At 37.1% G+C, this 13,349-nt stretch overlaps 2 protein-coding genes across 2 annotated transcripts in view; both read left to right on the top strand.

Annotated features, from left to right (window-relative positions):
• Positions 1-3,616: 3,616 nt before the first annotated feature.
• The window catches only part of LOC144449811 (uncharacterized), a 34,644-nt gene continuing 24,911 nt past the window's right edge, over positions 3,617-13,349 (top strand). The window contains exon 1 of the mRNA XM_078140385.1: positions 3,617-3,744. The gene's annotated coding sequence lies outside the window, so the exon portion shown is untranslated. The remainder of the gene's footprint in view (positions 3,745-13,349) is intronic.
• LOC144449812 (uncharacterized) lies at positions 5,521-12,803 on the top strand. The gene is made up of 8 exons (XM_078140386.1): positions 5,521-5,740; positions 6,167-6,313; positions 6,656-6,839; positions 7,864-8,023; positions 8,928-9,144; positions 11,006-11,171; positions 11,980-12,086; positions 12,523-12,803. The coding sequence occupies exons 1-8, from the start codon at positions 5,521-5,523 to the stop codon at positions 12,801-12,803; spliced, it is 1,482 nt and encodes a 493-aa protein (XP_077996512.1).

Below are 13,349 nucleotides of genomic sequence, written 5' to 3'. Positions count from 1 at the left end.
TCAAAAAATATTTTCATTTCCTCACGCATATTAAGTTTGTTTCTGCATGTTTATTTTATTTATTTATATATTTATTTTATTTATTTGCTTTTTTGTAATGGTTCCTTGTGATAAATGTTCAAGTATAAAAAATAACCAAAACAAACAAAATGGGGTTGTTGAACTTTAAATTCCCAACTGATTGGGTCATCAGTTGCTATGTTTAGTACGTTCAGTATTCATTTCCATTGGAACCCACCCCCTCCCTCCCCTCCCCCATTACATCCCTGTATCAATATAGTAATACCCTGCCAATGTAAACTTACTGAATTGATAGTCATGTGTTTCAGTAGATGTATTCAATCACAAATAAGATTATTTTCCATCTGTCAGGCCAACTGTACTGTGCAGTATAAATTGAAATGTCTTGTGATCATGTTTACGTATCATGTAACCCTAAATTCAAATTGCAACAAAGTTATATACAAGTTGTATAAAAATAACCTACATTGTCTCCCCATGAAAAACAGTATCCAAGGTAACATTTCTTCACGGTTCAGTCAGGGGGTCTATTTCTATTTTTGTACCCCAAATCAACATTGTCTAGCTTTAGGCCGGGTTGTACAGTGCAGTGGCATGCAGTGATTGCTGTGCCAAAATGCCTCTAAGCAGAGCTAGCTAGCTAGCTGGAGGTGCTGGAAGGTTCAGTGGATGAATAGGTACTGGTGGTAGCATATTAATGAGTACTATTTGATGAGTAGTTCTTTCCTTTTTTAAAAAAAAAAATTATATTTACATCTCTGTGAACATCTAAAAGGCACTTTTTCAGAAATAATACTTGAAAAGATTAACATAAAAAAGATGTCCGCTCAAACCAAGTCACCCTACACCAAACACTAAAAAACAGTAAGATCATCATTTCATGTCGCCCTAGTAGTAGTACGGACATAGCACGGATCGTTTCAATCATTGTGGTTCACTCGTATGCAAACATTATGAAATATTTGAAGCGTCATTTAGGTCTATTCGAAAGTACGGAATACTTTATTTTCGAGCCATGCCGCGAATTTCGAGCCATGCCACGAATTTCCCGCGGTATTTGCATGTACATTGTATGATGGTGTTGGTGAATCGGTTTATTTCAGAGACATGCATATCGATGTTTCACATTGACCACACTACGTAATAAACATGAACAATTTCCTTACGTGAAATAAACATTTAAACTGTTTCAACAATGGAGATATAACGTGAGATGTATGGATAAATGACTCATATGTTCGTCCTATTTCGAGGTCAAAATGGTGCCAGACTCTCAAAATTGTGGCCAGACTTTTAATAAAACTGAAGGTGTTTTTGGCAATAAATGACAGCTTGATTTTAGAGGGACGAATATAACTCTTTCGTTTTGGTTTGGGAAAAGAGCAGAACACATATTTCAATTTATGAAATGAAGTATATCTATGTGTTATTATGGTGAGAATGTTTTTATTTTCTTGCTCTACTGTTGTACACAAACTTTTGACGATCGTTTTAGTCATGTACATCCGAAGTGCCTACTTTTGTCCACCCCTATGTAGACAGTAGAACCACTGTGCAACTATGCGCAGAACTTTGCGTCTGTACTTACATATAACCATGTTTAACGTTGAGGGCGGGTTTTTGACTGTACGTCTTTACTGCGCAGGAAAAACAGTGTTCTAATCTAGCGAGCACGCACTAACAAGTTTGGTTTCGCACATCTTTGATTGTCTGAGACATGATTGATAAACTGGAACCAACTTAATATTGCTTTAATCTATACCTAACTTATTTAAAAGACAACGCAATACCTGGCGCTGTGTATTGAGCCTGGTATCCACAGAGAGTGGACAAGTTTCGGGACTGAAATAATATCAGTAATTGTGGGCTACAATCTGTATTTTGAGTCACTCTATTCTAGGGATATGGTTATGGGTTTTTAGAAGTATATCAACAGTACTTACTTACCTCGGATAGTCTAATTTTTGCCTTGGTCAGTATTACATTAGTAGAACTCTCCCTACCCACTCCCGATGCTTACGATGTCGTCTCAATGTTCAAAAAAAAAGCTGAAAAGTAGGTGACTTGCATCAATGCTGCCGTTAGGGCGGGGTTTTCATCGGTAATAAGTATATATTACATGATATATTATACTACTATTTTTACCCTGGTAAAACCACATGTCTGCCGAGCAGTTATTTTATTTTTCTGGAGCTATATTGTCACAATATGTGTATTTTATGTCCTAATGTGTTTTAGTATTTGTAAGTGGACTTTTGTGTGATTGTTGATTTGAAGTATGAGGGCCTCAATTGAAAGAAGCCGATCCTGCAACTCTCTGCGTTGTTTGTAACGCTTATTGAGTTTTACCCTGAATGAAGATATTTTATAATAATGTGTCTTAAGTCCACAGAAAGTATGTTACATATCAAAACACCATTCTTTTATTTACATTCCGTATGTCATTATGAACAAAATATATTATTTTATTTACATTCTATATGTTATTATTTTATTTACAAACACATATTTTATTTAAATGTAACGCCTCTAGTGAGAAAACGGTGCGAGGCACTGCATGAAGACTTAACGTTAGCAAATAAAGTAATAATGTACGACATAAACGTAACACGAGCCCTCATAACGCAAGTATTTGTGAGTGTAAATAAAATAAAAGCATTTGCAAATAAAATAATAGCATTGCTCATAACATACAGAATGAACATAAAATTATATATTTTGCTCATAACGACATAAAGAATATAAATACAATAATATTATTTTGCTATGTAACATACTTTCTGTGGACTTAAGACACCTGTGGTAATAGGCGTCTACTAGTGCTCTCATAGCAAGGCAATACGTGTATGATAGAGATAAATTAGCATATCTTGTTACTTCTCTGTTAATAGAATAAAAGGATGAAACTACCAACACGCATGCGCATTTGTCTCGTTAACTAATAATTTTTCACTGTACTGTATTTTGCCTCTTACTCAACATTATAGTAAAACCATCAGTGTCAAAATTGTCACTCGGGGACCCACACAATAGTTCGATATGCAACAGTGTTGCAACCATGCATGTTAGCACGTCAGTGTGTTGACGAGGGGACGGAGTACGAGTATAAAGCCATTGTTCAACTCAGTAAGATGTTTACTTCATGGAAAGGAAGGTGTACGTAGCATGAGCTGGGAAGATATATATTGGTCGATACATCGGGGTCAACGGATTCTAAGTGCCCAGGTGAGTCAGTGCGAAGATTAGGATTGACTCGCTCGCGACATTTACGAGACTTAGGTCAACATCGCCAGACATTATTCTCAATAACTTACCCAACTTTTCCCGTTTTACTCCTCTAAGACCCACTTCTCTTCTTACATCACAACTGAAAGTTAATTTTTTGACTACATTGTTGTCAGCAGCGATTTAATTGATATGAGATTCACGGATTCAATTCAGGCGATGTATTTGATGCGTGTTTGGGCTGTGGGTAAAAGTGGATAACCTTTGAACTTTTCATAACATCGTAACACGTTGGATTTGATGAGTGAGGGGTGAGTTTATCCTAGTTTTTTTTGCACTCTAGCTGACCATACATGTAAACTCGGTCTAAAGAAATCATGTTGACAGTCTGCCTGGGGTACTATACAGGCCCTCCTGAAGTTGTTAGATCAGAGAGAACTGTGGAAATGTGGAGAACTACGACAGTGAGGCCATCAGGCTGAACATCGAGCCCGTAAGGTAAGGTTTGACACGGAGCATGCCAGTTGCTAGAAAACAAGTCACAAAAAACGTAACAAAACAAGGATAAATTCAAATACTTGAGACCAAATACATATGCACGTCGATTGAATACGTACCAAAGTATTCAATATCCAAATTTGGTGGATTTCTCATCATCACAAGGGCCGAGCACAGGTGATAATTTACTGACAACTGTCGGACTTACAGTTGCTACACATCGACCATTTTGAATCTCACGATTCAGTTTACAGCTACAGCAGTATCATTGTTTTGCGGGTCGACAGGCCGTACTGCACAATAGTTACACTCAGTTTACAGGAGGCTGGCAGCAATTCCTGTAGTGGCTGTCATCGCATCATTACTTTTCAATTTGGCAAGCCGTTTTAGAATACAGGTTCTACCAGTCCCTGCCTGGCCAAGAATGATGACGTTATGCCCTTCACTGACGACACTTTCAATAGCCTCCATAGGGGCAATACATGAGTACACCCTTAAAAAAATCATGAGTAATGTTTTCACAAAACATGCGATAGTCACAGTGAGCATAAGAATCGTTACATTCAAAATGGCCGATGCGTAGCAACTGTATGTCCGATAGTTGTCAGTGAATCATCACCTGTGCTAGGCCCATGTAATGATGAGAAACCCATTAAAATTGAATATTAAATACTTTGGTACGTATGTAATCGATATGTATATGTATTTGGTTGTAAGTATTCGAATTTATGCTTAGTATTAGATATATTTTTCTAGCAACTGGCATGCTCTGTGCGGGGGGGGGTACCACTGGCCAGGTCTGGTAGGGGGGTGTAGCCAATGCTGTCAACCCCAGACCCCATTTTAGACAAATTTTGACCCAAAACCAATACCCAGTTTTAGACTGTTCAACTTTTTAGAAGACCCAATATTACACCAATGTTGGACGCACGGTTGAATGATGGATGCAATTCTGCGCATGCGCAGTTAACGTAACAATGTATCATTATTATTATTATTATTATTATTATTATTATTATTATTATTATTATTATTATTATTATTATTATATTCTTTATTTCAGGCCATTAAAAAACTCCCATACAACCACAAAAAAATAAAAATACTATAGAAAAAACCCCAACTAATTATACAATACAAGTCGGTAGTTTTTCCAGAAACTGGAGTAAAAATAATTGTATTATGTGGCGATATCTAACACCAAGCATATCAGGGGATGTGCATGCTATTTCAACCAGTGAATTAGCAGGGGCAAAATTCCCGAACTCGTCAAGAATTTATTAAGGAGCTCCTTCCAGGACCCCATTTTAGACGAAACAAAAACAAAATGTGAAATGTGGACCCACTTTAGACTCATTAGCTCTCAAAAGACAGTACCCATGTTAGACCAAAGAGCGAAAAACCCTACCCCAAAGGGCGGCACATATACGTATACCCAATAGGTGGGATTACCCCCCCCCCCCCCCCGAGGCTCTGTGTCAAACCTTCTCGCCCTTACAGGGCCCGGCTCGATGTTCAGCCTGACGGCCTCACTGTCGTAGTTCTCCATATTTACGTAGTTCTCTGTGATCTAATAACATCACTAGCGCCTCGTATCGGGTCGGATTTGGTGAACATTGGTCTGGGTCGGCTGACTTTTAAAAAAGAACAAACAAACAAACAAACAAACAAAATTAATTACATTTTTATCGTATAACGTAAATTGGCTATACCCTAAAAATGACACCAGTCCATGGTTTTCAATTTAATATATTCATTAGTTCGATTCCTGAAAAAATGGACCAAACCCAACTTGCCAGACTTCAACACCTGGAGCAAGAAGCTAAACAACTTGAAACAAAGCCAGGTGATCGACAACAATACACAGAGATAGTGAATCGGGAAGTTGAGAAATTTTATGATGGACTGGAAAACTCTACCATATTCACTGAAGGTGTCGATAAAGCATCGTCTGCAATATTGGCAAATCCTATAACAGAAGAGGGGTCGAGACTAGGTAGATACGTACGATTCACAAGCTTATCCTCAACTTTAGAACTGGGTCACTGTATAACGTATACACTGCACCGATGATGTAATTTTACATTCTAAACTTATTTAGACGCCAACCAATCAGAATAGACACAGTTGAATAGTGATGATAAAGTAAATTTAAACATTAACGAAGGCTTTCATTCATTTCTTTATAAATTATTGGGTAGTAATGAATATAATTTATTGGGTGCTAAGTAATATAGTAATTTCATAATGTTATCCTGAATTCTACCTGACAAGCCAATTAGAATTATGCGAATTACTGAACATATTCAACCTGTTTCATTCATTGGGATTAGACGAGAATGCTTTGTGATATAAAAAAAAAACTATTTTGTTTATGCGATGTGCTGTTCAATGGAAACTTGTCGATTTCCTTTCAAAATAGAGGATATATTGGAAACCTTTAGGAATTCTGCACTAAAATCTGGTTTGCAAGTTGCTCATCCTGGAAACCTTGCATATGTACCGGGTGGTGGATTGTATCCAGCCGCACTGGGAGATTATCTTACAGCAGTAACGAACAAATATGCAGGTATGCATTATAGTGTATGTGTCTGTGTTTGTCTATCTGTCTGGCTGTCTGTGTCTGTGTGTATGTGGCTGTGTGTGAGTGGTATGAATATATATATAAATGATTGATTGATTGATTGATTGATTGATTGATTGATTGATTGATTGATTGATTGATTGATTGATTGATTGATTGATTGATTGATTGATTGATTGAATTAATAAATAAATAAATGTGCAGCGAGGCAGACATGTATGTAAATATCTATCCGTGTTCCAAACCATACTATACTACTATATCTGCATCTATGTTATTGTTGGTTTATTGAAGAAATAATGTGGTTTGTATTTTTCACCATGTAAGGTGTATTTGCCGTAGCTCCAGATGTTGTGCGTCTGGAGAACATGTTAATTGATTGGGTTGCTGGCCTATTTGGTTATCCATCGGGGCATGCTGGTAACTTAACTTCTGGCGGTACGTCAGCTACACTCATTGCCATAGCAACAGCAAGAGACAGCATGCAAATCAAACCGAGTGATTATGAAAGGTAAGGAAATGCAATTAGCATATATATGCCTACTGAGAATCATCGTAAAATAATGAGAATGCTTGGCATCACCGTAAAACCACGTGTCGATCCTCTTTACGACAGGAGTGTAGAAAGTTTTACAAACGGTGCTATTTCTGTAAGAACAGAACACTAATAATTACTCTCCGGCTCAAGAGAAGGATTCGTGGCATCTTGAATATTCTCATCAGAGTTCGTTGACCCGTCATGTAGGGAAGGGTGTTTCGTGGAATTCACTGCGTGTGGAGGAGATTAAATTACTGACAGCTGACGTTCCTTTCTCGTCGTTATATCGAAATCGATAAACGAAAACTAACGACAATATACGAATGAAGTAGATTGAAATAAATTGATCATTGTACAGCTATTCTCGAATCAGATTGTGTATTAAAGTATGCTATCACGTACTGATATACGACAATAGTGTCACCATATCGTAGAGACGTATACAAGTTTATAGGTCCATAGACAACATACATGTCAATTCTAGTTCCTTCGCATATGTATTGTCGGCGTTTGTTTTCGATTTTGTTGTTCTGGGCGGGAACTGCTATGATGCAGTATCAGATATAGGGAAGGCGCTCACTCCTTTACCAACATCGAAAACAGACAATACACGGAGAAAAGAGAGGTAAACAAATCAAACGAGCATTATACCCACGTCAGATTTACTAAGACTGACTTAAACACACACGTGAAACTGGAAGAGCTCAGACTATTCGCTGTCTAGTTCAGTCCTAAATGAGTGGGCATCTCTCGCGCGACACGTTTTATCAATGACGAACGAAGTTTCTCATTTTTGCGAAAGAGAAATTTATATTTTGTTGATGAAAATACACATGCCAGTGAGTGTTTATATATATCTATATGCTTACTGCTATAATTTAATTTCAACGTATACTGTAAAATGCTCCATAACCAGTAGTTCGCCCAAATAGGTGATACTAGTATATGATGTCGTTACTTACATATGCATTGTTTATGATTTCATTTTGCAATGAAGGGCTGTGGTGTACGTTACACAAGTCACCCACAATTGTATTGCCAAATCCATGGCTGTGCTTGGCATGCGAAGTACAATTATGAGGCATATCCCTTTGAAAGATATGTCGACGACTATGGATGTCCAACAGTTGAAGGCAAGAGTCAATCAAGATAAAAAGGTAACCTTCTTTGTTTCTATGCCAGAAAATTATTGACGTGCAGTTGACAGTCAAAATTAATACTGTGTAGTTGAAAGTGGAAATTAATACAAATGTGCAGTTATTTTGGTGGGTTTTTTTGTATAGTTGTCTTGAGGTGAATATGACATATTCTTATGTTAGGTTTACATTTGTTAATGAGTTTAACATGTATCGATGTGAAATGTTCTGGTTATGGTATATTTTTATACCTTGTCAAATTATCAAAGGTCTCTTTCTAAGGTAATTTGTTTTTGCCAGGTTCAAAGCTATTAACGATTAGTTGTTTTTACTATGATTCGGAATAGCAGCTTCGATCACTAAAGACATTCATACAGATTCAGAGAGTCAGACAGACAGACAAACAAACAGACATACAGTTCACACAAGCGCAAACAAGTACACGCACGCACACACGCATGCAGAAGGACGGTCAGACAGACAGACAGACAGACAGACAGACATACATACATACATACATACATACATACATACATACATATTGCATACATACATACATACATACATACATACATACATACATACATATTGCATACATACATACATACATACATACATACATACATACATACATACATACATACATACATACATACATATATACATACATACATACATATACTTCACACAAGCACACCCAAGTACACACGCACACCACACACACACTCACTCACACACACACACACACACACACACACACACACACACACACACACACACACACACACAGAATGTAAAATACAATATTCCACGTTCACATTCGGTGATAGGAATCTTTGCCATCGATTTTCGAGGGCATTCACAGAAAGCTCATCAAGCTGATGTAAGCGTACAAATAGCGTCTATTGTATAATTCTGTGAACAGGACGGCTTGTTGCCTCTTTTAGTGGTAGCAAGTCTTGGTACAGGAATAACCGGATCTATCGACCCAATCCATCAAATTGCTGATGTGGCGGAAGAATACAATCTATGGCTTCATGTCGATGCCGCATATGGCGGATTCTTTGTTCTTGTGGATGACGTCAGACACCATTTTGAGGGCGTAGAAAGGAGTGATTCTATAGTGGTGGACCCACATAAAGGCATGTAACCCCCACCCCCACCTCCCTCACGTTATTCTTTTGTCAATTGCACTATAGATGAATGTTTTTGGAGGGAGTTCATATTTCAAATTTTGTACATTTCAGAGTATCTGACTGTACAGCTTTTGTGTGCATTGCTTGGTCAGAACTTTTTATCATAAAATTTACAAGTTTATGTTAAAACTCAAAGTTAAATAAAGATGATCGATTTTTCAGTACGCGCTCAAACTAAGGTGTAAGGAAGTCTTAAAATTACGATTGAAATCATTAGTAAAACTGTTGTCAGTCCCGGTGGTAAGTAGAATAATTAATTAAAGTGAATTTATCTTTTCCTTGATTCATTATATATATCAGTATAACTATATCATTAAATACCACACAGTCACTAATTTAGACTTAGCTAGCCTAGAATCCAGCCATGTGTGGGGATATATAGAGCCGAGAGCCAAAATTCGCCACTTGACTGGATTCCAGTAGTGGGTTTTCACCTAAACGTATATGAACGATATATGCAGACGAAAAACTATTAATATGCAAATATGAACGTAAGCATGAATAGATGACAACTGTCAATCAATATAAACCTCGTTAATCTATTGAAAATATTTAACGTCTTCGACCAAAGTCGACGTATGGAAATTAACATGACAAAGAGTAAGTACAAGTACGGGTACGATTTGGTTGCGCAACCGTGCTGCTCGACTACGTTCTGAGGAGAAGTCACCAGAGCTGGTTGAATTCCAAGTACATGTATAACTTTGTTTTACTACTTTTACGCTCCAGTTTCGCCTCTGACAAAAAAGATTGCCATAAAAGTGTCTTGTCAAACCATGGAACCAAAACAGAACGTAAATAGTACTTTTACCATTTTTTAGTTTCACGTTGAAAGTAGCCAGGCTAGACAACCTACGAATGCATGTAGAATGAGGATTACCGTCCGGTTTATTTGCCGCGAATATTTCGACTGTTTATTTTTATGCGCCATACTTTCTAATTATAAGGACAGTAAAATATTAGACGTTAGAGAAGTCTCTAAGCACCCTTCCCCATCATACATTTCTACTCTTTGTCTTGGTTCAGGATGATTTAACATGATACTTCAATATTTCAATTGACATCTCATTATAATTTGCTTGCTAGCGTCTAAGCAAAAACGTTGGGATGTTATCAAGTTGAGAGAACACCTGTTTTTAAAACCACCGGTCCCTGCAGTGTCTGAGCCAAACCGCGATTTTTGATTGGTGGAATCGAAAGATTTGCATATAGCATTACATATGGTTTCAATGACGTTAAATATCATCAATAGACTAATCAGTCTGCATTGTTGTTTAGGTCGTGTTCATTGACTGTTAACGTCCATATTTGCATATGAATATCTCATTAACGAGGGGATCCTAGTTGACCGTCGGTATACGTACTTAGGTGAAAACAGACTATTGAAACATTATATCACACCGTGTGACCATGTATAAATAATTCGATTGCCCGTCTTTGTTTGTGAAGGTGGCTACTTTTACTTCCGATTTGATCACTGACGTTGGAGAGAGATTACAAATCATTTCCTGTATATATGATATCAAACTTTTCGACATTCGAATAACAAACCTTTTGCACACTTCTTTAGATATAAGCAATTATTGAGGTAGAAATACGGACTTGGCCATGGAATAGCATACTAAGTTGTTAGAATACACATTTCTCATCCATTCTTTACCACACCAAATGGTCAATCAACTTTGTAAACGTATGAAGCTAAATCATAACTAGAAACAACTTGTCGTCTGGATTTGGGACTCCCAATCCTGTGTCACACAAGGCATTATAGAAATTTGATTTTTTTTTTCGAAATCCGACACCTTAGGTCTCTTTCTTCCATATGGTTCTGGTATATTATTGGTCTGTGATGGATATAAACTATTCCAGGCTAATTCTATCTCCAAAGTTGATATCCTACAAGACCTCAAAGAAAGTCCACAGTTGGAATATTCCCCCCGTGATCTATCATTTGAACTATCAAAGCATTCAAGGTAAAATATACCTTCGAGTCCAAGTTACAATTAAATCACGAAACCTGAAACAAAACGTCATTTGTCTAGACAAAAATCTTACTGACAGAGCTATTTTACCGTCTGGCTCAACAAAATCTAACTAACAGAGCTATTTTATCGTCTGGCACAACAAAATCTTACTAACAGAGGTATTTTATCGTCTGGCTCAGCAAAATTCTTACTGACGGTGCTACATTTAATTTTTTCGTCGGGCTCAGCAAAAATCTCTGGAAAGATTTTTGTTTAGCCAAAAGATGAAATCGGTGTTAGTAAGATGTTTGTTTATCCGGGCGACGTTTTGTTAAGGTTTTCGCGATTTTCATTTGATGTTTTGTACAAAGTTGACAATTTTCAGACATAAAACGCACATTTTGGGTTGTAGCTTACAGATGTAGGTAATATTTAAAATGTCTCCTGTATCGTTTGAACTTTGAATATGTTGAATTTAATTGACTTTTTTGGCACCAGAGTAGTTTTTCTGTGAATTGCCAAATTTTAAGTCATCAAATATACACAGCGAAGGTTATATAGGAAACTCATAACTGTAGTTACATACATATGCTACAACGTACCATGTTTAGTGATAGTGTGTTTTTCTAGGTGTACTTTCGGTCACATTATCATTCGATGGAAAACAAATGTTTTAGGTGTATCGATTTTCTCAAACGAATCAATGTAAACATTCTGTAATCATAAGAATGAATGAAGAATGAAGGAAGGGCCACAATTTCAGAACTCGGAAAAAATCATGCCCACTCACTCACTTATTTACTATGTTGATCTACAGAGGTCTGAGAATGTGGCTACCTTTGAAGTTATTCGGTGTTCGACTGTTTGCTAGTGCTCTTGAAGAGAAACTGCTTCTTGCGAGATACTTTCACCATAAAATATCAGGTAGGTGCCGAGTACTTAACTCCGTAAATTATCTTTTCCAAAATAACGTCTCGAGAGTTGGTTATTACTGACTAATACAGTAAACGAGGGCGTCCCACTGTCTCGACGGGATCGTTGAAAGAACTCACTTCACTTAATTACACCGTTACAAATTCAGTGACGTCAACGTTTATTGTACTATGAACAACACAAGGATTGAAGTATTTTCGAGACTTTTTCGAGGGCAAAAGTAACAGTGAAAAGTTAGAGGTAGTGGGCTTTCATTAAATCTATGAAGCGAGGTAGTCCCTTTAATTTATTTATGTTAAGCATTACTGTACAATGTTATATATTTTCGAACTAAAGTTTACTGAATGGAAATAGAACGTCGCTTTTTTTCAAGCTTCAGCAGAAAAGTCTATATTTTGATGATGTAGTTTTTACATTCCCGTTACAGCAATGGCAGGCTTTGTCTCTAAACCAGCACCAGTATTAAGCATTGTAGTATTCTATTACGACGCCAAAGATAAAGAGAAGACAGACAAATTCAACCGAGAGCTCCAGAAACGTATAATTGAAGATGGAAGAGTATATATGTCCTCGGTTAATGTCAGGGGTATTTATCATTTGAGAATTTGTGTCTTGAATTTCAGAACTCATCGTAAACACATAGATTTATGCCTTGAAATAATTGCAAAAAATGCTAAACTACTGAAAACTAAGTTTGCATGTATGTAAAGAAATCTGGTTAAAATATGACGTAGTGTTACCGACTTGTCTTTGGTGGAATAGCTAATTAACCAAAATCCAAGAGGTAATCTCATACGCACACAGTCTATCTCAGAGGTACGAGAATCTCAGGACACGTATTCTGTGGAAAAACTCACAAGGGACTCAAAACATTACTTTTGGTGAAGATGATGTATGATCAAACCAACAATAAGGGAGCTTTTGTATTATCTCCTTCACTTACAGAAGTCAAGACTAAATTGAATCAATTAGTACTCCGTAGTATTTCTACTACGACTCAGATCAGTATACCGTAAGTGAAAGATGTGTTGCTCTCCTGTTTCCCCATAAATCTCTTTTCGGTACGAGTTGGCCTCCGAGCATACATAAGCTTACAAAAGTCACATACATTCCAAACGTAGAAATGAACAAAAAGAAAGAATGGCCGAACACCAAGGACCAGGACCAGAAGCAGAACAAATGGTTTCGGAGGAAGAAGAACAGGCGATGTCTGTTGCCATAGGACCGAAGCGCCTTCCATGCAACTGTCATCGA

The sequence above is a fragment of the Glandiceps talaboti genome, chromosome 18, assembly GCF_964340395.1.
Source record: "Glandiceps talaboti chromosome 18, keGlaTala1.1, whole genome shotgun sequence".
NCBI classification, from domain to species: domain Eukaryota; kingdom Metazoa; phylum Hemichordata; class Enteropneusta; family Spengelidae; genus Glandiceps; species Glandiceps talaboti.
Note: the sequence above shows the minus strand (reverse complement) of the source record. Positions and strands in the feature narration are given on the sequence as shown.